This window comes from Zootermopsis nevadensis, unplaced genomic scaffold (assembly GCF_977971745.1).
Source record: "Zootermopsis nevadensis isolate Lab colony 2312 unplaced genomic scaffold, Znev_1.0 Znev_ptg000006l, whole genome shotgun sequence".
NCBI lineage: Eukaryota > Metazoa > Arthropoda > Insecta > Blattodea > Termopsidae > Zootermopsis > Zootermopsis nevadensis.
The window spans coordinates 8,632,795-8,658,449 of record NW_028259138.1 but is presented as its reverse complement, the minus strand read 5'-3'; the positions used below and the strand labels follow the sequence as shown (position 1 = coordinate 8,658,449).

Genomic DNA, 25,655 nt, shown 5'->3' with positions numbered 1-25,655 from the left:
CCGACTTTATCGAGTTTCTGTGTTTTCTTTGCAAAGAAATGCATGGAACGTCGTACTTACTGTAATCATGTACATATCGGAGATTACAAAACTAATTTCGATACATTTCGTCTTGAAAGCAATAATTGTAAGGGCTTCTTGGGATATGCTCAGATTTCACAAAAAATGCCATTTACAAGCCCAGAAAAATTATCTCGTGGTAATCAATAAGTAAACGTGTCATAAATACGGATTCAGAGGCTTTGAGGTCACGTGTCTTGGAAAGACTGTGAAATTACACTGTAAAGCTAACAGGCACAGGTCTTTTATGAGTTGTCGGTATTTCTGCGTTTGAAGTTCGACATTCTAACCAAGTGAACCAAAACCCAGCTGGAGTAAACATTCTTCCAAATTCGTTCTTCGCGGTTTTGAACAAGTTAATATTTTGCAGGAATGAATGTATTGGTATAGAAATGAAGCCAGACAAATTATTTTACCTTGTATTTGGTTACGTAAATTAGAATCTGAGCCGAAAAATATTTCAGATAAAAACTCTGTAGTTTATGTTTTATGCCATTTTCTTTGGAAGACAAAGTTTTTTGAAGAAAATGGAAGAGGCTCTATTTGAGCTTGATTTAAAGAAAGGTTTTGTATTAGATCAGGATTCAGAGTTAAATTGGTCTTAACAGGATTTTGGTTTAAACTCCCAGTACCAGTTGGTTAATTTCGCGATAAGACTTCTTAATTGCATATTCATGTTATACTGATCGCGGAAGAAAACGTACAAAGTAAATTTAACTACCGAACTTTACAAACCCAAAATGCATAGCCCTACTGTAAGAGTCACGAATCGAATTAAATTCTACCGACAGTTTTTTTTAGAAAAGAACCTCCTCAGTACGAAATTTAATTAAAGTTGGCCAATTAATGTAAGATATACAGCGCTCGGACAGTCAAGATCCATTGTCGTGTTTAGTCTATTTTCTTCGTGGAAATAAGTTCATAAGAAATGGTACTTTTCTAAAACGACTTCTTTTAAGAATCATTAATTTTCTGTGCCCTGTTATCTCCGTTTTCAACCGTGGCAACTTACGAAGTTCGTAGAAAGGTCCCTCAGTGTTTCAGGTAGAAATACGCAGTTAATTCCTCTATTACCTTCAAAACCTCAACACGGCTTTATGGGATAAGATCGCGAGCGACTAGACAGATGGAGGAGGATTCCTGGCTGAGACGTTTCAACAGAGACACTGAAGGATAGAAGCATTGTATAGGCCTGCGTAGCTCAGAATCTATACAAACCTTTCTTTGAAGCTCCTTTATCTCGTATAATACGAAAAATATTTTTGCTGTTCCAATCCTTTTGAAATCTTTAAAGAAGGAATGAAGTTTCAGTTTGGAAAATAAATAATGTAAAATTTAAGGTGAGTATGAAGATTTTGTCTTCTGGGTTGTTCCGCCGTGTAGTATGGTAGATGTTTACCAAGTTTCAGAGGTCATACTGTCTCCGTCATCAGGGCGCTGAATCACAACACAAACAACCCCGAAGACAGAAATCTTCAAATAATGTAAAGTTTTGCCTTCCGTAGAAGACTCGATAGTTGGGATTGAGATGGGCGGCTGGTGAGGTCGATTCGGAAGGTTACTTCTATTAACGTATTCTGTTGTTCGTTATGATGGCAAACGTGTATTATTTTGAAAGGAGGTGGTGGTTTAGGCAACCATTTTGTTCGTCGTCCCAATGTTGAGTCATTTAAGCAAAACCTTCTTCATCTTTGTTTGTTATATTTTCATTAACTTACTGGCAACGCTACTGCAGTTGCGTAAATATTTCCCTTACTATGACGGGAGATGTTTCTGTTTTTTGGAACCAAGAAGGTGTTCACAGCAGAAGAAGCAGATTTCTAGACGTTTCTCGTTTGTGTACGGAAAAGGTTTCAAGCTTCCTGCTCGAACGTTGGATGGATCCGACTAACTGGATTTTGTAGCGGAGATCTGCGGTGTGGGTCCCATTGTGATGTCAGTTCTTTGGCCTCATTAAACCGAAATAAACGCTTGTTTTCCGTGATTATATCTTTTCCGTACTATATTAAAAGATGCTTATTTATGTAGATCTCGAAATGTTGCTGTCTCAGCAGACGTGGGTGTTATGATGGGCTGGATGCCAAATTTTGGTGGGGCAACCCTTCTCTTGAAAGACAGGGAAGGGGTAAAAGATGGATCTTAAGGGCTGTCAAGAATGTGACGGCTGAGTAATGCAAAAATTTCTATGTCCTTTCCGGTGGGTGGCTTCGGGATTATCAGTCTTGATATCAGAGTGCACACAAATACATTTGATTTTCTTGTCGGTTGACGAAACTGTTAGCTACTGAGATTTTGTAGCAGGTTATTTCAAGTGCAGTACGCTTGTTTTTAGCAACAATTAGTCGTGAGTAAAAATATAATGTTATTCTCAGACAATACCAAGAACCCATCTGCTGAATAAGGCACGACACGATCATTATTAGAGGTAGATTGGGTGACATATGGACAAGCGGTCGTGGCCTATCTTGAGAATTTATCTAAGTATTCGCTTGAGGTGCCGAAGAACATAAAAAACTTGAATTGTATCCTCGGGGTCTGAACAGAATTCATTCCCTCGAGACGCATTGCTACTGTGTTTACTCGTTCGGCAGGTGCTTGGTGTTTGCAGTTGATTTGTTGCGTCACAGTAATGGCGCCTGACCACAGGTCAGTAATTACTGTCTTTGCCATGTTCATGTTGCAGTTACTCGGTATTGGTGAGGTTCCTAAAAACCAAGAGCAGAAAGGTGTACCACATTTTACAGATGTGACGTTTGGTATTTTGCATACCTGATTACATTAGCTGCAGTGTTCATTATTTATTATTACAAATTTTATCGCCACTCAGCCTATATCACACTGCTCTGTGGCAGGTTATTCTCCTTGTGTTTTATTTTCATGTTCATCATATCGTCGAAGAAGTTGCAAAATAAGATCTAACTTTTATGGCACGTAGCAATTTTTTACACGATTGCTCCTTTTCAATAAATGAAGTTGGGCTTCATGTAAATTAATGTAGGACCGATGAAAACCAAATTAAATTCGTCCTTCTCAGTCACCAAATCTATGTTTAATCAAAATCCGTTGAATAATTTCGATGATCAAAATATGCGGATAGACACATTTAGTTTGTGCAAACAGCTGCTTATGAAGTATGTCTAACTGCACATTTGTTTTACCATCCTGTGATATTCTAGAACTGAGTACAGTACTCCCCTATGCATACAGTTTTCATGAGCAGACCACACAACCTGCTGTATGGAAATGAGGCAAATCTATTTGCACTGCTAGCAGCTCAATACGGTTCCGACAGGTTGAAACAATCCGTTCTGTTTGGACGATACGGTGCGGTGGGTGTTGGTTTGGCATGATTCTTTATCATAACATATCTCTTTCAACTTCTTAGAAGAGTGGCGAAGTGTGTAAATTAGGGTGGAAGGTCCACAAACATTTCACTGGTTAATGTTTAATATTGCTCCTAAACACACACCTGTTTTCTGAGTTGACTTTCAATATTTGCTCTTTTACGTCACGAACCCGCCTGAGTTTTATCAATCGGCTAAGACATCCCGCTTATGTTTCCAAAGAAGTTGCAAGTCGCGGAACATAGTAGGACGTTGATATCGCCATTAGAATGTTGTCCTTACATTCAACACTGATAAATGAACCGTGAAAAATATGTGTTTAAATGTAAGACTTGAGGTTCTCACAGCGGTGAATATGAAGATTTCTGTCTTCTGGGTTATTGCGCTGTGTAGTCTGGTCGATGTTAACCAACGTTTCAGAGGTCATACTGCCTCCGTCATCAGGGCGAATATTCATCGCCCTGATGACGGAGGCAGTATGACCTCTGAAACGTTGGTTAACATCGACCAGACTACACAGCGCAATAACCCAGAAGACAGAAATCTTTATGTGTTTAAAATTTGTCATAAATCGGAATAAATAACGAACAAACTTTTCGTTATTTTTCCCAGCCATTTTATATTGACTATAATGAATGTGTTGCAAATGGCCTTGGAAGTAGTGAAGCGTACATTTGTGTCCATGCCCCCTACAGAAAACGGGGCATCGTGTCTTCAGCGTTTGGAGAACATCAAACTTATCGGCCACGCGTACAACACAGAAAGAAAAACATTCAGAAACAGTTCTTAACAGGGCGTACAGCGTGTACCACTTGAAATGATGTTTGTAAACATTTATAAACTTTTCAGAATGTTTAGGTCTCTTGGGTTATAGTCAGGTCTACAAACATGTTTCATTCTCACGCTTACGATTTGTAATATTAATAGCAGGTAATGTTAGATTGGGCCCTGTCCACGTTTATTTAGCTTGTTCGCTTCTCATTACTGACATTAAACCACGCCTGGCTTTTGTTTGGAACGGTGGTAATAATGTTTTGCCGTAATGAAATCCGTTGTTACCGTATTTTAGCTCCCGTGTACTTTATGTTTTATTAAAAGAGCTTCGTCATTGTCAGAACAAAAGTGATACAAGCGATATCAGTTTAAGTAATACAGATTCTGGGTTTTTGCATAAGTTTCTGTTTCCTGTACATCGGTTTGCTGTCTGCAGGGTGGATGTTGTTTGTTTAAAAAGTGTCAGCCATTGCGATAAGTCGTGTGATTACTGTGTTCTTACTCAATTTGTTTCTCTATATTGTCCACGTGGCGCCACACCGAATCAAGTTGACTTCTGTAGATGTGTGTTTTGTTTGTTTGTTTACGTAGCATATTACCATGTGTGATGTAGTGTGCGCATGAGTAGTTGCTTCCGTCATGAGTCTCGTCCATGTTTTCTGAATATAACTGTCTACGTTTACAATGTTTATTGAGATGATAGCCCATCTTCCCATCGGAGACCACCTGGAATAATGAACCAGGAATAAGGTGACATATTCCTTTACCAAAGACATAAGCTTATGGGTTTAGGGCTGAGATTTTAGTTGGCTTAGCCGGTTTTTCCACAGTATTTTCTGATGACGGATGGAGCTGAATATCAGTAGAACGTTTGACAACCACACAGGCCTACATGTTATTTTTCAAGTGTTAATTCTCACTCATATGCATTACAGGTAAAATAACAAATGACGCAAGAAGTTAACTGGGTGCATTGCCAGTAGGACACCAAATTGGATGGTCAGTGGGTCGAATACCGGGATCTGCTCTTCGTTTATATCCTCAGCCTCTGCAGGTAATTGGTAAGACTGCGGTCAGGATGATTCTGTGTACGACCGAATTAGCGCTGTGCCGTTCACATCAGTACAACATCATGGAACAGAATGCAAATGGTCCCATCGTATCCGTCACGCTGTGGCGCAGAAACGGATTGTTTTATGAAGATTTCTGTCTTCTGGATTGTTGTGCTGTGTAGTCTGGTAGATGTTTAACTACGTTTCAGAGGTTATACTGCCTCCGTCCTGATGATGGAGGCAGTATGACCTCTGAAACGTTGGTTAACATCGACCAGACTACACAGCACAACAACCCAGAAGACAGAAATCTTCACACTCACAGCTGTGTCGAGTGAATCCGGCAGTAATAGTTATGTTTAGCACATTGCAACCGTACCTAAGTTAGTTAATAACGAACAACTTATTTCTGTGTAAGGTGTGTCTGGGGAAGGAAAAATAAAGATATTCCCATAAAATTCGTGTAAATCGGATTGTTTCGGTGCAAATGGAAGTCACAAATGATATAACTTTTTAGCCGCATTCATTTTGCCTTGGACGTCATAGTGCAATCACAAACGTCCGACGACCCAGTTTGGCCACGTATGGCGTACGTAACTTCGGCCGTACACGAAGCCGATGTAACCGTAGCCTGACCGCAGTTCGCTTTACACTTATTTGGGAATTGTGACTAGGTTTCGTTCCGAAGCCAGCAAAGTGCTTGGATCATTATCTGGGAATGGGTTGTAAGTTTTTTTAAATGCCTAAACAAGCAATTTTGATTTCTTGTGTGACGTGGATTTTATCTTAACTACCCGGCCTTATATCCGATGGGTGTCTGGTGATAAAACGGCCGGATCGTGAATCTGACCACTCAATTATATATATTATTTCGAATGTAGAAATCATTCAACGTTACATCAATTGATTTTCACCTTTATTGCACAACAGTTTTGTACAGGGACGAATTTAAACAATCCGATTACGTTTTTAAAATGTCCGGCGATTTATCATCATGAGAACCGTTTGAGAAAATAATTTCTTACCACGCAAAACTCTTCTCTGTCATCACAGAGTCGCTGTAAAAAAAAAAGTAATAGGATTTGAGGTTTTCACGGCGGTGTGTCTGAAGATGGCCGTCTTCTGGGTTGTTGGTAGAAGTTTACCAGAGCGACGAGCCTGATGATGAAGGCAGCAAGTACCTCTGAAACGTCTGTAAGCTTCTGCCAGAATACACGGTGCAACAACCCAGAAGACAGCCATCTTCATAAAGAATGTATACCTTCATTAGCCCTTATATTTCGCCGAAGCCTGTCTAAAATAATGTCGCTTCTGTACTGACCTGTTCCTTCATGATGGCTGTTGGTTGTCGTAAGGGCGAAATGAAGGGGAAGTCATACAGCCAGTTCCGACGCCGGCAGCAAGTGGAGAATGTTTTGAAAAAGTTCTGTTTTGTTATTGTTAAGGTGGCGACTGACTTGTAACATTTACTCGTGATGTAACATTTGCGGCGAGCATGTTACATTACACCACAACTGGTGAGGCGCATCGAATGCTCGGCTCGACTGTGCTCGTGTGTGCTCCATTCATTTCATTCAATATGTCGGACATGGAGGTTGTGTTATCTTTGTTCCATTTAATACGCTACTGTTATTTAAAGAACTCGTGAATGCTCGTTACGACGCCGCTCGACTGACTTGTAATGTAACACTCAAAGGGATTCGCGAAAAAACCGACAACACGATGGAGCGCCCGCGAGCGTGAGCGGCTCGCATCGAGCGGCTCCGTTCGCTGTCTTCACTTGTGTAATGCTCGATTTGTAACACGTTACATTACAGGCAAATGTTACAAGTCAGTCGCCACCTTTAGCCGTAGCCACAGAACTCGGTGAGTGACTGACTGGATGGAGAGAGAACCTGTCTGGGATTTTAACCCGGTTGTCCTGGCCAGCCATTTTACTTAAACAGTCACAATGTGTCGAGTGCTATGCCTTCGGGTTCTTGTAGGCCTGGTCAGTAGGGTGTTGGCTACCTTACCCTCTTAAATACTTCTTATCCAGAGTGTGACCCAGTAGTCGTATTCGGGCATGTAGGCCTGTGTGTGTGTTTCTCAGACGGTATCCTGCAACATTTTTAATTAATTGCGTTTGTACACATTCAGAAATTGTTCAAGAAGTGTGGTGATCGTAGTGGTACCATCTTCAGCCGTGTTTGGTCATCTCATCAGCCTGTACTTTCGATGATGACTTGTCTTCTATGATTTTGCGCCGTGTGGTCTGGTAGAAGTTTACCGACATTTTAGAGGTCTTTGCTGCCTCCTTCATTAGGATGATGATAGCAGGAATCACCTCTGAAACGTCGATAAAATTCTTCCAGACACAATATCACATTAAGACAGCCATCTTCATCCATGCCGCCGTGAGAAACTGAAATCTCAACAACCTGTATTTTCATTTCGTTGTTAAACTTTGCTCCTTTGTTTTTTAAATTCCTGTTTCGTACTAAGACTTTTATTCTTAATATCCCATGTTCCGGTCCATATTTATTGTCCGTTCCTAATACGTTGTTAGACATCTTAGTTTTTACTCATACACATTCACACAAACGTTCTTCGCCCATGTTTTCCTTGAAATTAACTGTTCAGAAATACATTGCCCACTTATGCTGATCTTACTGACAGACCAATCCATACGAGGTGCGATCGGAAAGTTTCAAGACTGTGTCAGTAGAGGGCAAACCGGATGTAGTACGAGCTTCTGCCGCTAGGAGGTGCGGCCTACATTCATAGTGAATCAGTGTGCCAGCCGGCATCATCGAATTAGCATTTGTTTCTTAGTTACGGGCGTTTTGGTAGTGCATTACACAGACCCTCCTGCGATTTCGGAATGGCGTGTGCATCAAATTTTTGCCAAAGACTCGCCAAAACGGCTACGGAAACCTATGAAATGCTAAAGCAAGCATTTGGGGAGTCCGCAATGGGTCGTGCACAAACTTTTGTGTGGCATTCACGTTTTAAAAATGGCCGAACCTCTGTCGATGATGACGAGCGTTCTGGACGACCATCTTCGAGCACAACGCCCGAAAATGTTACGAAGATTCGGCAGGCGATTCACGAAGATCGACGTCGTACCATGAACGACTTGTGCGACATTGTTGGGATAGGCTATGGGACCTGTCAGCTGATTCTAAAGGAAGAACTCCACATGCGACGCACCCTGTCTGAGGACCAGAAGCAGAATCGACTTCTCGTTTGTCAGGAGCTCAAAGATCTTGCAAGAAACGACCCCAACTTCCTTTCTAAGGTTTCCTCTTCCCAAAGATGAAAATTCAGCTAAAGGGAAGGAGATTTGAGACGATAGAAGAGATTCAGGCAGAATCGCAGATGGTGCTTGACAGGCTGACAAAGAAAGATTTCCAGGGATGCTTCCAGGCTTGGCAGCGGCGCTGGGATCGTTGTGTTCACTCCCAGGGGAACTACTTCGAGGGTGATGGATGAATTTAATACCTGAGATAAGTGTACGGGTTTTTATAGGCGCAGTCTAGAAACTTTCCGATCGCACCTCGTATATGTTCTGTGATCGTTCATCTTCAAGAACCTTCATACGTAGTGTAAACATTAACATGGGAATTAACCTCTTTAACCACAATTTAATTTAGGGCACTTCCAGAAACAAACGCAGAAGGCTTTATGCATTAAACCAAAAATTGTTTCGTAGTGACGAAGCACACAGATCTCTTTGCACATAAACCAAATACGACCTGATAGTGACAAGCAGACGTAAGATAATAAATAAAAATGAGGAGAAAATGAAGGATTATTTGAGTACTTATAGGCTTTTTATCAGAATCTATACCGTTGTATTTTGATGTGAATATGTTACGTTAACATCGTTCATACGTGCTTACGTCTGTAAATAAGAATGCCCAGACGGGTTGATAGATACACAGCTCAAGAAACGTGATTTATTGTGAATTGAGATACTGAACTGCCTTGGCAGAGTTTCGTAAAAAAATACAGTGTTTTTAATGAAATTCCCTTTCGAATAGTTTGATGCGCATTTTTGTAAGTCAGTTGCGAACGAGCTTATAGTTATCAATTTTTGCTGGAAATACAGACTTCAGGTTCGTATTACGGGCCCAAGTTTTGTTATCCGTTGAACAGGCTCTTGCGTGAGGAACGGCCCGTTTCGTATGGGTGTAAAACTTGGTCTGTCATCGTAAGGGAATAAATAAAATATATATTTACGGTGTTAGAGAATAAGTGCTGAAGAGAATACGTGGACTCAAGAGAGAGGAAGTGAGGAATTGGCGAAAATTTCGTAATTAGGAGGTTCTTTGTTGAAATTAAGGAGTCTGAAGTTGGTGTGCAGAAATGCGTATAAAATTTAATTTGGAAAACCTGATGGTTAGATTTCACATGGAGGTTGGGGAAAATAGTTTGGCGAGACAGAGTTTGACGCTAAGGACTGGATTCGACTCGTTTAGTGTACGGAGGGCAGTGAACTCTCGGATTCCGCAAAAGACGGAAAATTCCTTGACCAGCTGAGCGAATGTCAGGTTTTAAGGAAGGACTCCACTGCACTGATTTATCCACGCCCGGAGTGAATGAGGACGTCAAACGAGAATGTTTTTAGAGGCAACTTGCCGTGCATGTCAAAGCTATAATTTACGTCTGCACGTCTTATCGTGTGTATTACTTATTTGTTTATTAAACACAGTATTTATTTTATTTGCTTAAATAAGGTTTTTTTTACAAGAATTAATAACTTTGCTTTATCTAGGTTTTTGTATGTGTTGACATTTCTGTGTAGTCTGATATTCCCCCTCCCCTCTAGATAAGATAAACGTCGTTCAACAGGGCTTTAGCTGTTTATTAAGGAAAGTACACAGTCAGCAAATAATCCAAACTGCTGATAAATTTCATTCCGCTTACGGATTCATGATCAACATGGGTGTTAACTGAGATTGGCGGTCGTAGTACATTTATTTACTGCAGTGAACTGGCCCCTTGTGTGAGATTATGGTTAGAGCTTTTTCTTCGCGATGAAGAATTCAGCATCGCCTCGAAGACGCGCTACCTTGCCTCGGACTTTTTGTGGTTTTACTCAGGCCCTAAGCCACGGTGGTCTAGCGGTTAGAACGCTGGCCTTGTAATCCTGGGGTCTCGGGTTCGATTCCCGGCGGTGCCCGAATTTATAACTTGTTTTGGGCAAGGCCGTGGTCTAGGCAACACGGAGTTTTCCTCCGGGGGCTTCCCCGGTTTCTCTGTGGCATCCCAACAATTACTCCATTCACACACAGAAGAAGGCAATGGCAAACCACTTCTGGATCATCTGCCAAGAACGTATATGAACAGGTCCCAGTCCAAGAAAAGGATGGAAGGATTCTGTTCATATGGACCTGTCGTCAGACAGAACACTAATTAAATTAAATTAAATTATTACTCAGGCCCCCCAAACAAATTCTGGAACACAGCGACATTCCTTTCAGTCGTCATGACCGCGGTACCATCCGACAGGTGTAGTTGAAAAGGCGTTGTCATGTAAGCCAAGCATCGACGCATTACGTCGCGTAGATCAGTGGCTCTGAACCCTTTTGTGCTCGCGACACACGACGTCTCAGTCTTCAGTTGGTATCGACCTACAAATCCAAGAGGCTTAGCCGCAGTGGGAAACCTCAAATCTCGATGAGGTTTTCACGTCGGTGAGTCCGTGGTTGTCTTTTGGTTTGTAGCGCCGTGTAGTCTGGCAGAAGTTTACCGACGTTTCAGAATTACTCGCTTTACGAAGTTTCACTCATACAAACCTATTTGATTAAGCGTGTACTGTCCGCTCGTCATCCGAAAGCCAACTCGGTCGTACGAAATCGAACACGGGGTAGGAAAATGCAAACAGACACGACGTTACGTAATCAGTCAGTGAAAAAGTTCCGTACATGAGTCAGTTTGCCATATGCTCTGCTTTGGTGTACGTGTTTTTTTTTGAAAGATTTTGCTGTATTTTATAGCATACATCATAGCGCAATATGGTCCCGTTACTTGTATGTCTCGTTTGACAACAACGTAGTTGATTTATTTTTATTTATTTGGTAGTTTTTCGGTCGTTCAGGGATGTAATCCGAATAGTAACATCGTCCTTATGGTAAATCGCGACTCGCTTCACGAACATTCTCCTCTAACGCAACTATCCGAACGAGCGGGGACTGCATCTATCAGGCAAGTAGCTTGTATGGCAGGATGCAGCCTCCAGTTCTGTGTAGGCTGACTCTACATTACATTTGGCGTAATTATCTCCTCTTAAAATTTCTACGTGTATTTAATTTCTTTTGCCATATTTAGGCCCATATATATATTATTTTTCCTCGAATGAGTTTTGTGAACTTTTCTACTTAGTAGGACTTAAAACGCCAATCAAACATATCCTTTATCTTTATTTTCTTAAAGCATGTTGGACATGACTATTTGGTCTATACTAATTTTTATGTCCTGGTACAGCCTATAATTTCTGTTTGTCCGTAACATTATATGGCTGAAATTTGCGGTAGACCTCTGGATTTTTTTAATTTAATATTTCACACAGCTTTGAACATTTTTTGTTTATGTTTATTTACCACATTCATCAATCATATTTTATTTGGTCCATTTCACCGCCTGCACCTGTCGTTTGGGATATTTTCCATTATACGTCTTCATGTTTGTGACTGTCTTGTATAGCCATCAAAATTCAAAGCCGAATGCGTCATCCATTTATATCTACATGTTTCTCGTCAAGCTTATGTGTGGTTTGGTTGCATGAAATTGATTTTTCTCCCACTAGCAGTTCTTGTCTGTTTCCATTCAGTAATTTAAACCAGTACCACAATCGTCATTAAGGCTTGAAAAATAATCATCCATTTCCCTGAGGCGAGTTGATTTCATGAATAGAGTACCAGAAATTTACAATTTACTTACGTAAACAAACATTCTTTGAGGTTTTAATTTTCGAAGAATTAATGTTAATATTATGAATTATTTATTTACTCTTACATAAGATAATACAAATCAACAGTATAAACGCGTATGTATGAATAAACGAACATATTACACCAGACTACTTTTTTTAAGAGTAATGCTCTTTATGTTAATGGCGTGTTGTTATTGGTTGTTTGTATATGAAAAGTCAAAGTCACGGACATCCGTACAACAGTGTGTAAAATATCTTAACTGACAAAAGGGTTAAAAGTCCTTCCCCAATTGCTGAACTTTCTTTTTTTTGAAGAACACCGTGGTTTGCAAGCGCTGTTAACACTCATAAACGCCAAACCAAATCCAAAAAATGTCCAAAAGCCAACCATAACGTCTACAGAATTGTCTGCAAATTAAACGTACAGTATTGCAAACGTCAATAAAATTAATTTATTCTTGGTTTATTTCTCGACGCTTGAAGTTACTCTAGTTTTACAGCCCTCGTGGCCGAATTTTTGTGAATGCCCCGAGTAAAATCACAAAAAGACGTCAGGGAATTTCTCCTCCGGGCCGACGTGTGAATCAAGGACCACCCGAACACAAATCACTGGAGCTGGCTACTAGGTTGTGATCTCCGGTTTCCATGAATATCACATACGGGAGCTGTTACGATGGTAATTACGAAGTCTGAGCTACAAGGCTTACATGACGTCATAACCCAGAAGACCGCAATCCAAACAATGGGGGTGGGGGTGGGGTGAGAAAGCTGTGTCAGGATACCAATCAGAAGCTCTCTCTGCAAACACCCCTCGGTTTCCATAGAGGTGTAATGGCATTTGCCAGCGTTAATCATTCATTTACTCTCGCGCCAGTGGTACAGATAAGCGGCGAACCCAGATGTAAACTCACCCCCTCCCCTCCCATAGAAGTTACACAGTCACAAGTGTCACAGTTCTTGACATTGGCATGTGCACACAATTTGCAATGAAGCACATCAGACGGCTGTTGGAGTTAACAGCGTACTCTTGTGGACGGTTGCCCTGCGTTACGAACAGTCAGCACTTGTTTATGCCAAAAGTGTTTATCGCGAAGTGGATAAGGATAAATAAACGAAAATAATATATTTATAACCATAGGGCAGAGGTTCCCAAAGTGTGCCCCCTCCTTCCCCTGGAGGGTGTTTTTTGACAACTTTTTTAACGAAATATGGAGAAACATTTTTAACATTCTTTGATTGGTTGAGGCAGTTTGTCTTACGGTGCTGTAGAATTCAGACTCGTAGATCATCCCACTAATCCAGGTATGAAGCGTATATTTTATTACAGTTTTTTAAATTAAATGCATTGAATAATATATAATAAATTATAAAAAATGTATACTCATAGCTAAATTTTGTGTCAAAATCTGTTTGCTCGCACTTGTTCTGGAGGGGGGGGGGGGGGGGGGCTTGAAATTTATGAAATGTTTTAAGTGGGGAGCAGGGTATAAAAGTTTGGGAACTTCTGCCATAGAGTAATGCAGATTCGGCGAAGAAACGCGTTTGGAAGATCCGCATGATCTACTTCTTTTGTTGCAAGGCATTTTCCCTCTCTAGTTCAGCGTTGGTACCTGTTTGCAATTTTGTGGTTCTTAACATTTCGACTGACGCGTGACAATGGCCAGGTCTAATCCGAAACTTTAAATGTTCGCGTAAATTTTTAATGTTGTGGTCGTCACTACAGTTACAAATTAAACCTGTTGTGGCGAGGCTTGCAAGATTAACTTCCATTGTTCTGTCGGTGTATATTGGTACAGCCACTTCGAGATTAGTTTTTTTCCCTTCTTTCCAAATGTCCAGCCATTTCTTTCGATAGCTTTTAGTTTTGTACGGATATGTGATTATTTTCATTTAGTATTTCCATTACATTTATGATACGTCATTGTGTATCGTACAATTCTCGTAGAAAAGGCATTTCTTTTATCTCCGTCCTTATTTGTTCTTTCGATAACATCCAGCACCAAGGGCCCAGTAAAAGCTTGGGTATTGCAATAGAATTTTAATGAGTTTTGCTTCTGATATTTCCCAAATAAGTTGTTCATTTTGTAGTTCCACAGCTCTGTTGGAATATATTCGGAACCATATGTACACCATTGTCTCGGCTTGTATCGTGGTAAGTGGGCCTCTTGTCACCACGTGCGTGTCATCGTGTCTTCAGCTTGCGAATGGAATAAATGGTCTCTAGTTGTAGAAGGTAACTACGGACACATTGAAGAAGCAGTCGGAGACAGCCGAGAAGGGGCGATCTTACGGCTTGGTGGTTGGGAAATTACGCAACACATGACAGTAGAAGGCGTATAACGAAATGTTACCCACTGCCTGTTTTTGACTTTAGGAAATTGGAATGTCAGGACTCTCTTGATCATGAAGATCTTTCAGAGATTTGTTTTACGTGAACAGTTGTAAAATGCTTTGCGTTTGAGGCAGATGCCAGAAGAGTAATGGATTCATCAATTTTTGTCGTGATATGATGTCGAGGATGTTATCATCTGACTGTCATTTAGGTCGGATAGATATAAATAATAAATGCAGAAATTTGATGGTAAAATCGCATGGAAAACGGGAATTCTTGCATAGCGACTGAATAACCCGAAAGACGCGCGTTTTCCTTTGTTTCTGTGTGGAAACTCGGCTAGTTAAATTGTGCGTAACGGCTGTTTCGCGGCAATTATAAATTACAATAAACATATTAATTAGGTTCAGTTGGTTCATAATTATTTTCTCTCCTATTGTTGTCCGCACAAAATATTTTAGCAAATATTTTTAAAAAAAATGTCTCGGCCTGTCACGTACTGTTAATAATACAGCAATTAACTTCTTAGTAATTTGCAATTTTGTGATAATTTTCACCGATACCGCTACACGCACGATCCACCTTTTAAATTTTTTTGTGTTATTATCTCTCAGGAGTTTTAACCCATATTAATTATGTACTTACATTTAAACCTTCGTCTGCAAACTCTTGCATCCTAATACATCATATTACTTGAATTTGGGAATTACTTTCAATTACTGTTGTCTGTTTAATTTCAGTAACACCAGAATATCACTTTAATATCCAGTAGCATCTTTTTGATCATTTTGCACTTTATGTTACTCTGTTAATACCCCATTACAATTCGAGCTCATAACCCCGGATGAACGTCAGTACTTAAATGGACATTGACTTGAATTCGGAAATATTTACAAACTAAAATAAAAACGTTTTTACGTATGATTAAAAATGTACCGAGAATGTAGATGGCTGTCTTCTGGATTATAGCGTTGTGTACTCTAACGGAATTGGAGCCCAACAAAATCACGTGATTTATGTTCAGCCATGGCTTGATCACTGGTAATATACGATGGCCTGTAAAATTATAAAGCTCCTCATTATGGTGCTTACATAGGCTTTTCGGCCCATATTTGCTAATCGCGTACGCTTTGCTTTGTGCTTATAAGGAAGGGATTATGTCTGTCCACTTCTTTCAAATGTTAGAGCACGGCAAACCCCGTTCAATTATAGTTACCGAACCGGTTGTACTATTATTTTTATGGATTTCTTTAAGTTCAGAATAGTTACAAGTCAGACAAGCTGTTTCTGTGTTGAAATTATTCTCTGCCTTATGATTCTGATATACTTTTAAAATAAAAGGAGATTGATCAGGTCGAGAGATTTTTTCTCAAAATGGCCACAGAACTTGTTAGATTGACATTCATATCTTTATATTTCAAATTATATGTTGCACGTTTTTCCAGAGTGGTAGGAGAAGTGTATTGCGAAATTTCAATAGTGTTTTTTTCACTAGAATTGTCGACTGAGTGAGTTTTATCCAGTCGGAAGCTTCGTGACGGAAGCATTAGCAGATGCATAGTGCTGTAACCTTGTTTCCTGATGAATATTGACGTGGATTTTTACAGCGAAGCTCGCTAATTAATATATCTACAGTGTTAACGAGTTCTTGATTATTTACATGCAAAATCATTTAACAAACAGTTCTCATTCACTGCAAACCATCGTTTCACAATGCTACATCCCCCCTCACACTTTTATCTAAGCCACAGCACATGCGATTGGTGCAAGTCTCAACCTCAAATTGTAGTGATTTACAGACGTCGTGGTTTTCTTCATTGTCCTCCTGCCTAATTTCCTTTTGACGAGATCGCGTTCGTTGTCTTCGGGTTTAGTTAGTACGTTGATGATATTTCTTAAAGCGGCATGGTCAAACTTTGCTGCGTGGCTGCCACAAATTGCTCGTCGAGTTCGGTTAACTCAGCGCATGTGTTTGTTTCACGGCTGCACTGACCAGAAAACTCGATTTACGTCAGCATCCGGCACATAAAACCATTTATTGTGTGGTCTAGCGGTTAGAACGCTGACCTTGTAATCCTGGGGTCTCGGGTTCGATTCCCGGCGGTGCCCGAATTTATAACTTGTGTTGGGCAAGGCCGTGGTCTAGGCAACACGGAGTTTCCCTCCGGGGGCTTCCCCGGTTTCTCCGTGGCATCCCAACAACTACTCCATTCACACACAGAAGAAGGCAATGGCAAACCACTTCTGGATCATCTGCCAAGAACGTATATGAACAGGTCCCAGTCCGAGAAAAGGATGGAAGGATCCTGTTCATATGGACCTGTCGTCAGACAGAACACTAGAAGGGGGGGCGGGGAATATTTGTGGTCACATTATTTATCCCTCATGCCTATATTTTTCGTTTCTACATTATTTTTTGAAATAATTATAATAATTTACAAAGCAAATGTAATGTAATGACGGTGTTTTGTCAAAAATGATAAATGACAGTAGGGGCGAACAGAAGTCTTAAATACTCTGTAAACGTGCAGTTTGAAAATCTTTGGAGTCTGAACTGCCAGAATTGGAACATGTGATTATTTGTACTCAGTACCAAAGCAGAGGCTGATTAGATGTGGAAAAATAAAATGATTCGAAACTCTATTGAAGAATACTTGGTTATAGTTTGCCCAAAAATAAATAAAAATTTATGTGTCAATTTAAAATGAGCGTGTACCACCTGTATTCAGCGCACGTGACTATGTACAGGCAGACGCAATATTGTTGGAAATTTTACCCCTCTGAGACGAAATTTATGCGTGCATAATATGTAATTTAGTAATCGTGTTAAAGTCAGTTCTTAACTTACATTTTCAATTTAGTAAGGTACTTAATGCTTACATTGTAATATTTTATCTTTTTAATGCGAGGCCCACTTTACAAATTATAAATTCTACGGTAACACCTGAATCTGTACGTCCGAAGTTGACCTGGTTAGGTCGAAACGTGTACTAGACAGCTAAATAAAAGATGTGAAAAGTGGTATTTGTATACTTTTGGTTAGCTTGAAAACTCAACAGGATTCAACCTGTTAAGTAACTTCTGCACTTCATTGTCTTTCTTGGATTAGAATCCCGCATGAAGATGACTGTCATCAGTGATTACTGAAACGTTGGTAAAATTCTACCAGATTGCACGGCGCTACAGCCCACAAGATAGCCATCCCCGGACTTACCGCGGTGAGAACCTCGGATCCTACTTAGTCATAGAAGACGTTTGAACAAGGTTATTGAGTGATATATTACAGGAAATTATTTATTACGCCACTGGTGTAACGCCAATATCTGAATATTGTTAGTCAGAACACCAGCCATTGAAGAAACTGCAATGCATTCCGACAGATGACAAAATAATGACGAGCAAAATTATAATGATGTTAATGATTTTGTGAAAACTCTTTTTAAGTGTACACGCTACTCGGTAGGTGTTTACTTCAACTGAAATATTGGCAGAGTATCGTTTCCTTCCTGGAACGACACGCGAGCTACAATTCTGCGAGATTCACAGCGGAATGTAGAAAGTCATTTCATGCATTTACGCCACAGTTTTTATTTTTATGATACGGGAAAGTCTAAAAGATGCCATCATTGCATAATTGGATGAAAGAATATACATTCAGAGACCTGAGGATCTCATGGCAGTAAATTTTGTCGTGATCTTCCGGGTTGCTATGCTATGGTGTCCAGTGCTTCGGTGGAATGTACCGCATGCATCATTACACATTCTGCCGTAATACATTCCCTTGTTGCGTGGTTAAATGAAGCCAGGGAGAGCTAATCCTCATCAGAACATTTTATTCCCTAGGTATCAGGTTTAATAACATTTCCCTATCGCGTTATTCTTCCAGGTAACCACTTCCCACGAGATGTGCATGTAAATGGGTTAAAATTCAGCTTTGCTTGTTATCGAGTGTCTGAAGTTGACACACAACCAGGTTTCGAAATCCTCGATCACATTTTTACTGCTCATGTATGAGACGACATGTTGTGATGCAAAATATTGCTACTGTCATGTTACTTTATGGTGACGTGGCCAGCACAAAGAGATGAGGGGAGTAGAACTCGATGACGTCATGTATCGTGGAGGGGTAGGCATGATAAGACGTGCTGTTTTCAAAGTGTGACCGGCCTGCCCCTTTTTTGTATGTTACTTGGAATTTGTTGTTTACTTTAGGCGACATACAAGAAGAACCGGTGCTTTCGTCCTTGTTAATGTTACCACGCTCCCCACACTCGACCCATGACTCGTACGCAGCTGTCAGCTAACTGGAAGCTAATTTTGAGAGTGGACTCCACCCGAATGACCTGCGCAAACAACTCGGTTGTCTCCATAAAATAAGAGGACTGTAGTATAAGTGATCTTTATGCAACGTTCTACACAGCATTTTTGTAAGAAGCAGTTGTGGAGTACATTATAGCTTTTCAGTCACTTTAATTTCTTGGAACGAAGAGCATCGAAACGTGTTTTTCGTCACTAGATCGTTTGATATTACCAGTGACCTTGGATTTATACCCGTTTTCTAAGAACATTTAAACGCTTGTCAGTAAAAGCATTTCGTTTTTCTGAACGAGAAGTGTTTTTGTTATGCGCTACGTGGATAAAACTCACGAAGTAAACGCGTATAAGGGAGACCATTCTCGTCCATGTGGTGGCAGGTTTCATTTCCAGAACCAAGTAAAGAATTCGTGCGAATTTAATTTTGGCTATGTTGTTTAATTTGAACTTCACACGAGTTTCCTAAAAAACGACATATCACAAGAAAGATTAAATTATGTTTAAACATGTACCTCGTTGAGACCTGCAATACCCACTAGAAAAAATCGATGGGACTGTATTGAGCTCAGCTTTCTGTAGAGAAGACTGCCTAACACTGGGTTTTTTGCGGACCAACACCTAATAACAACTATGTAATTTGTAGTTACTGAGCGAGATATCTGTACTAGATTAGCTTTACAGCAATGATTTTATGTCTGCAATTAATTGAGATCAACGCCAATGAAGTAACCTACGAATAATCACAATAAACTCATACCTGTTGGTTCTTGTTGAGTATGTACTTATTTATTAATGTCTGAAAAAACCATTCTTTCTTTTACGTAAGTTCCAGATACGTACTTTTAGAACAGAAGAGTGGGATACTGTTAGAACAGATTATGGATACATCAAAGACGTGGCCAGTTTCATGAAAAGTGTCTATATGACCTTCGAATATTGATGCTCAAAGTTTATAACCTCTTTTATCGGAGGACTTTCAATAAATCTGTTCGTCTTGTTGCGCAACACAAAATGCGCAGTAGTTTCAAAACGAAACGAACGACGTGGAGTGTGATGGGAAGGCGATCATGAATGCTGGTCCGGTAAGGATTTGGAAGGGTGCTGTAGTGACTTATTTTGAGTGTTCAGCCACAGCATTCAGCTGGGAAGGCTGACGACAACAACGTAAAATCTTATGAAAACGAAATTAACTGTTTTCTGTCAGGTTGTTAGCTAACTGAGGCTGGAGCTGGCTAACGATGTATTTTATGTGATAGTTCTGCTGTGTCTCAGTGTATGTAGAATACCGGTGAACCACGAAAGTAAAGTTCAGGACTTATTATTTGTTTTTTTCAGTTTTAACGCTCCGCCCCTGCTTTCGTATTTGATTTTAAAGTGACCCAGGATGTTTGCAGGTGAATTTTGGCTTTTAACGAATATTCTCGAAAATTTGACTTGTCACAGACATTTATATTACATTAAATGTTGGTGCAGATGAGCCAGTTTATCTATTTTTTTATGTTGGCACCGTGCAACGCGGGACGGGCGTCATTAGTGTCGACTGACATCCATACCGTCAGATCAACTGTGCTGTGTCTCGCTGTAAAATAAATGCAATATTGGAAGTTTGTTTTGATATTTATACCATCTGCAAAAGTTTACTTTTCAGGTAAATTGGGGTTTTTGATTGGAGGATAGGGTTAGCAGGTATAATTTATGGATTTGGCACCCCTGAATAGACTTTCTGAGGTAATTTAATTGCACTGTCTTACCAATCACAGATTTTACAGTGCTGAGTGGAGACCCACTGAGTTCTGAGTAGAATATTTAGGTTTAACACACAGAGAGAGAGAGAGAGAGAGAGAGGAAGGGTGGGGGGATGGAGTACTTTGCATAATGAGGAGACTTGTAATTTATACTGTTCGTCAGATATTGTTAGAATGACCAAATCAAAGATGGTGTGGACAGTGAATCATCGAATTTCATTAAGGGGTGGAATATCCTAACCAGGTGAGCGCTTTTATCGGCTTCTGAAGGCTCACAGTCTGATGTTCCAACCGGGCACTAACCCTTTTTCTATACAAAGTGCTGTATTCTTGTGTCAGATAAGATCGATTTTGCACAGTAACGTAGTCGGGACGAATTTGTCGGTCTGAGGACAGTTCGAAGTATAGTCGGCGCGTAGTTTGTGGCCGGTGGAGAAGCTTGCGGCCGGGCCTACTCTGTGTACCTGAGGTGGCACGGTCAGTGCATTTCTTTGTTTGGGCGCTCAGTCACAGCATTATACTATCGCAAAAGAGACTCGCTCCTAGCCTTCCCCTTGAAAATTCCACCGGCCAAAAACTACTGCGCCGACTATTCATAACGGCAAGGGAGCATATACTGCGCACACTGTAAACATTGTTTCTCAGCTGTAGTACTTTGTAGCTCGCTGTCTCATTTCCTGTGTTACGATGTCTTTGGTTTACATAGTAAGTGCGTTTGTTTTTCTGCTGTTCACAAGCAAGTGACGTAGGCAAAGCGCGCTGTTTGTTCCCGGGTACAGGACACTTGACTGTCTATAATGACTGCTAATTGATATAAGAATAGAGCGTTGTGTCTGAGTTCTCGCAGTACAATTTGACTATTTGTAACTTAATTTATTTTAGAATAAGATGTGTTTGGAACGTGTTTTCATATCAATTAAAAATGCTTAGCGAATCGATCGATATCACAGGACGATGCTCAAAATAAATGGATGTTCGAAGCATATGATGCCTTGCAAACAATGCGACACTCGTTCTTATTTTAATGTTACAGTGCAGTAGTGAGACAGACACTTTGAGGGCAGAGTTCAATTTAGAAAACACGTGACGTCTTTTGTTTATATTTTCCCATGTTGACTTATGTTATCAAGGGATGATGAAAAGACTTCACTTACATGATTAAACTCAGAGTAGAAGTTTACAGCACAAATGGACAGTGTTTTTAACGATGCATCTCCATCGTAGCATGAAGCAAATTCTGTTCTTTTCATGCTACACACTAGCTGTCTCATTTGGAAGCACTAGCCCTTAAGGGCTGGGTTTATTTGGTGTATGAAGATTCAGGGTAAATGAAGCATGTCTCGCCATCCTTGCAACATTTTACGTGACTTTTCTTCAATACAAATTATACCCCTACGTCTGAGTTGTAATAACCAAATATGGTTACCGGAATGTAAAGAGTTAATAACAAACACTTAGTCAAGCATTTTGATTACCATCTTGTTGGACAAAGTTGGCACACTTTCGAAGAGAATGAGGAAAGGCTATGGCCCTTGTGTTAAAATTGTTTTCCTTCGTCTGAAATGGAATGTGAAAGCTGTAAGGTACACTCTGTGTTATTTGCAGTCTGTTCATAACAGGGCTGCCATTTTACGTGCAGTGTTAATATTCGTGATTAAAGTGCAGTTCCGTTCAAAGACTTAACTGCCTACGTAAGCAAATATTATTCGTATTACTTATGTGTAAGTAAACGGGAAACCATGTTGTGTTAATGCACGGTCCTGTTAGCCAAATGCGACAATTCGTGACACAGCCAAGACATTGCGAGAATGAAGGGCTTTTAAGAGTCGAGCTTGTTTCTGACAAATGTTAACGTTTTCGGAAACTGTACTATTATAAATTGTGCACAAACATTTATCTTTAAATTGTGTGCATATTAAGTTATCGGTCATAGTAGCCACAGCGGATTCTTCTCAGAACTTGTTTGTGTCCTTTCATTGTTTTATAGGCCTGAATGTCTGCGATAATGCTCATGTGTCTTTTGCCGTTAATAACTCTCGAATCAGTCGGCGGATTTTAACGAAACGTTATTTGAATATCATGTTATTAGAGGTCGCGCATGTTACCGCAATTTCCTGCCATTTGTAATAATCACATGAAGGTCCAGGACTTCGGAGGTGGAAGTGACCCTAGCGCCACTCTGTGTAATGTTCTGGAATGTCTATAAAATATACAGTATCAATTTCCGTGATGGAAAATTGTTTGATATGGATAATTAATGAACTCCTGGGGACATGCATTACTGTACGAAGGTAGATCATAAACTTACTAACAAATTATTCATGAATGCATAATTTTATGTGTTTACAATTACAGACATTGCGACGGCGTGGGTGTTTTGAGGATTTTTTTTATGGCTAATGTAGCGTAATGCGAATTTTTGTACGTAAGCGGGCAGTTTCTGCTCGTCCGTCCCACGGTGTATATATTGAAAGCATTGGCTGTGGGATGTTGCAGGGGCTAAGATGTTGTTGGTGGCCGGCGGGCCGTGCGGGCCTGGTCAACCCTCACACCACGGCTCGCCACGGACCCGGCTCTGCGGATGGCTGGCCCAATGAGAGACAGCCCGCTGGACGGCGGCCACCGAGCGAAGGTGGCAGACCCCAGGACGACGGCGGCGGCGTCGAAGGCGGAATCGGCAGCTTCCAACTTCGAGTACGATGATAACGAGTGGGACATTGGGATAGGCGACCTCATTATAGACTTGGATGCTGATATAGAGAAGACGAACGAAAAGAGTGGGGGGGTGGGATCAGGGGGAACCACCGCCAACAGTAACAACTCGGGTATGTCTTCTGCGACGAGTGGTACCGGCAGCAAGACCGGGAAGATGGCAGTGGAACATTCTGCCACGGTGGATAAAGGACTCAAGATGAAGATTAAGCGGACAAAGCCTGGTACGAAGACCTGCGAAGCCAAACATGAGATAGTGAAGCCGGGTGAACAGAACGGCGGAGAGGCTGGTCTAGGGGATGGCAGTAAGGGGAAGCACCCACCGCCTTCCAGTGTGAGTGGGGGTGGGCTCAGTGGAGGCAGCAGTGGGAGTGGTAGTAATAGCAGTAGCAGTAACAGCAGTAGCACAGGCAGTGGTAGTGGCAGCAGTGGCAGTAATGGCGGAAGTGGGAACAGTAGCAGCAGTAGCAGTAGCAAGCGGGGATCGAGTGGACACCGCAGAGACAAGGCGAGGGACAAACACGGGGGGACAGACAAGGCAGTGACTAAACCAACGCCATCTCCTGCGCCACCTCAATCCGTCGCGACAACTCCAGACGTGAACGGTGTAGTGCGACCAGCGGTGTCTTCGCTTACGCAGGCGATGGCTCAGACCGTTCAGCAGACGCCGGCGCCACCCCAAGCACCGGCACCGCAGCAGCGGGTGGTGTTCCCCGTGTCTTCGGGTCCGGGGCCCCCTGCCCCCGTCGCTCCTAATGCTCCGGGCCCGCCTTCCGTGGCAACTGCGGTCTCAGTATCAGCTGCGTCGGCGACCGTGAAACCGGAGCCACCCAAGGTCCTGGTTTCCACATCGACGGCGGCTGCGCCAGTGGAGGAGAATAGATCCACTTCCCCTCCTCCACCCAAAAAGATAAAGACTTCTACAGAACCCAAGGTAATTACAGTAGCAAGTACAGGTACTTCGTGTTTGTTGCTGTCTGTCTTTGTGTAAGTAGTCTGGGGTTGGATGCCCAGAAGACTCTCCTACTTCAATTATTCCGTGGTCTGGGTGACAAATTATTTATTGAAGATATCTGTCTTCTGGGTTGTTGCGCTGCGATTCATCGCCCTGATGACGGAGGCAGTATGACCTCCGAAACGTTGGTAAACATCGACCAGACTACACAGGGCAACAACCCAGAAGACAGAAATCTTCATACTCATCGCCCTGATAACGGAGGCAGTATGACCTCCGAAACGTTGGTAAACATCGACCAGACTACACAGCTCAAGAACCCAGAAGACAGAAATCTTCATACTCACCTCTCTAAAAAACTCACATCTTACAAATTACTTATTGCTTCCATTTTTAACAGCTTTTAAATGTTGTCATTTGAACATGGACATTTGAAATATTTAATCCTCCATTGTAATTGAACGTTTTCATTCCGACTTGTATAGGAACGTTTAGAGTGGCAGAAGGTACTTTTATGGTAACCTTGTCTTACATTCCATCAGACAGTCCCCTTGCCTGTGAGACTGGCTACCTGCAAGGGACAAACAATATTGTAATGACCTGGGCAATAAATTTTACGACTTGTATAGCCGACTCCATTGTCAGGTATGATCAGGTGCCTTTTAAGGTATTGTTTGGCAGCATAAACATCGACTGACTGCCTTTTCGGTACAATGAAAGAGTTCTCTCTTTTCGCGGCTCGAGATGTGTTTCGTGCCTTCTGTTTGCATTACCTGTATTATGTAGGATTTGTTTTCTGTGTGTTGAAAAGTAGATACCTGATATTGGAAAACAGGTTTTGGAAATTGTATTATTTAACAGTTCCTATGGCTGTGAGATATGTTTCGCTCGTTGGAAAACGTCAAATCAAGACGTACAACGCGTCTAATTGATGAACACTTGGAAGGATGCATAGGAATTGCAACACACATTAAATCTGATATCGAAAGATTAAAAAAGCGAAAGTTGTGTTAGATATATCACTAATAACCGATTTTGTTAAGGAAAGGTATTAAGTAATAAGTGAACCGGTTTGCTGTATAGGCCCAGTTTTGTACCATTTTTTAAAACAAAATGACGCACTATTTCAAAAAAAATAGTTTTCTCATTTGTACCGTTGCGGGCCGCGAGTCGATAAGAATGGGCGAATGTGGCCCCCGCGCCTGTAGGTGGTTGAGGCCCCCCGTCGGCTTCATATTGAATCGGGTCTCTCCCGTTTCTGTCCTGTCTCATCAGGCACCTTAGGTCGATCTTAGCAGTGTGCCTGTTTCCACCGGCACGGTGCCCAGAGGCTTTGTTGGGAATTGGATAGTTGTCCGTTCTCTGCAAATATTCGCGTTCGATTTCTGTGTTTTGTACAATTCTATTATTTCCTTTGCGTATGACTTTTTTTGTCGAATTTCGTGTCA

The 25,655-nt window shown here is 41.2% G+C and overlaps 1 protein-coding gene across 10 annotated transcripts in view; it reads left to right on the top strand.

The window, feature by feature from the left end:
* Window positions 1-25,655, top strand: part of sbb (scribbler) — a 146,960-nt gene that overhangs the window by 57,217 nt on the left and 64,088 nt on the right. For 6 of the 10 annotated variants that reach the window (XM_087343506.1, XM_087343504.1, XM_087343502.1 and 3 more), the window contains 2 exons: window positions 5,114-5,232; window positions 23,037-24,186. In XM_087343506.1, coding sequence (XP_087199632.1) covers window positions 23,122-24,186 — 1,065 coding nt within the window. In that variant the 5' untranslated portion in view covers window positions 5,114-5,232; window positions 23,037-23,121. The remainder of the gene's footprint in view (window positions 1-5,113; window positions 5,233-23,036; window positions 24,187-25,655) is intronic. The other 4 variants (XM_087343508.1, XM_087343507.1, XM_087343501.1 and 1 more) reach the window with 1 other exon arrangement.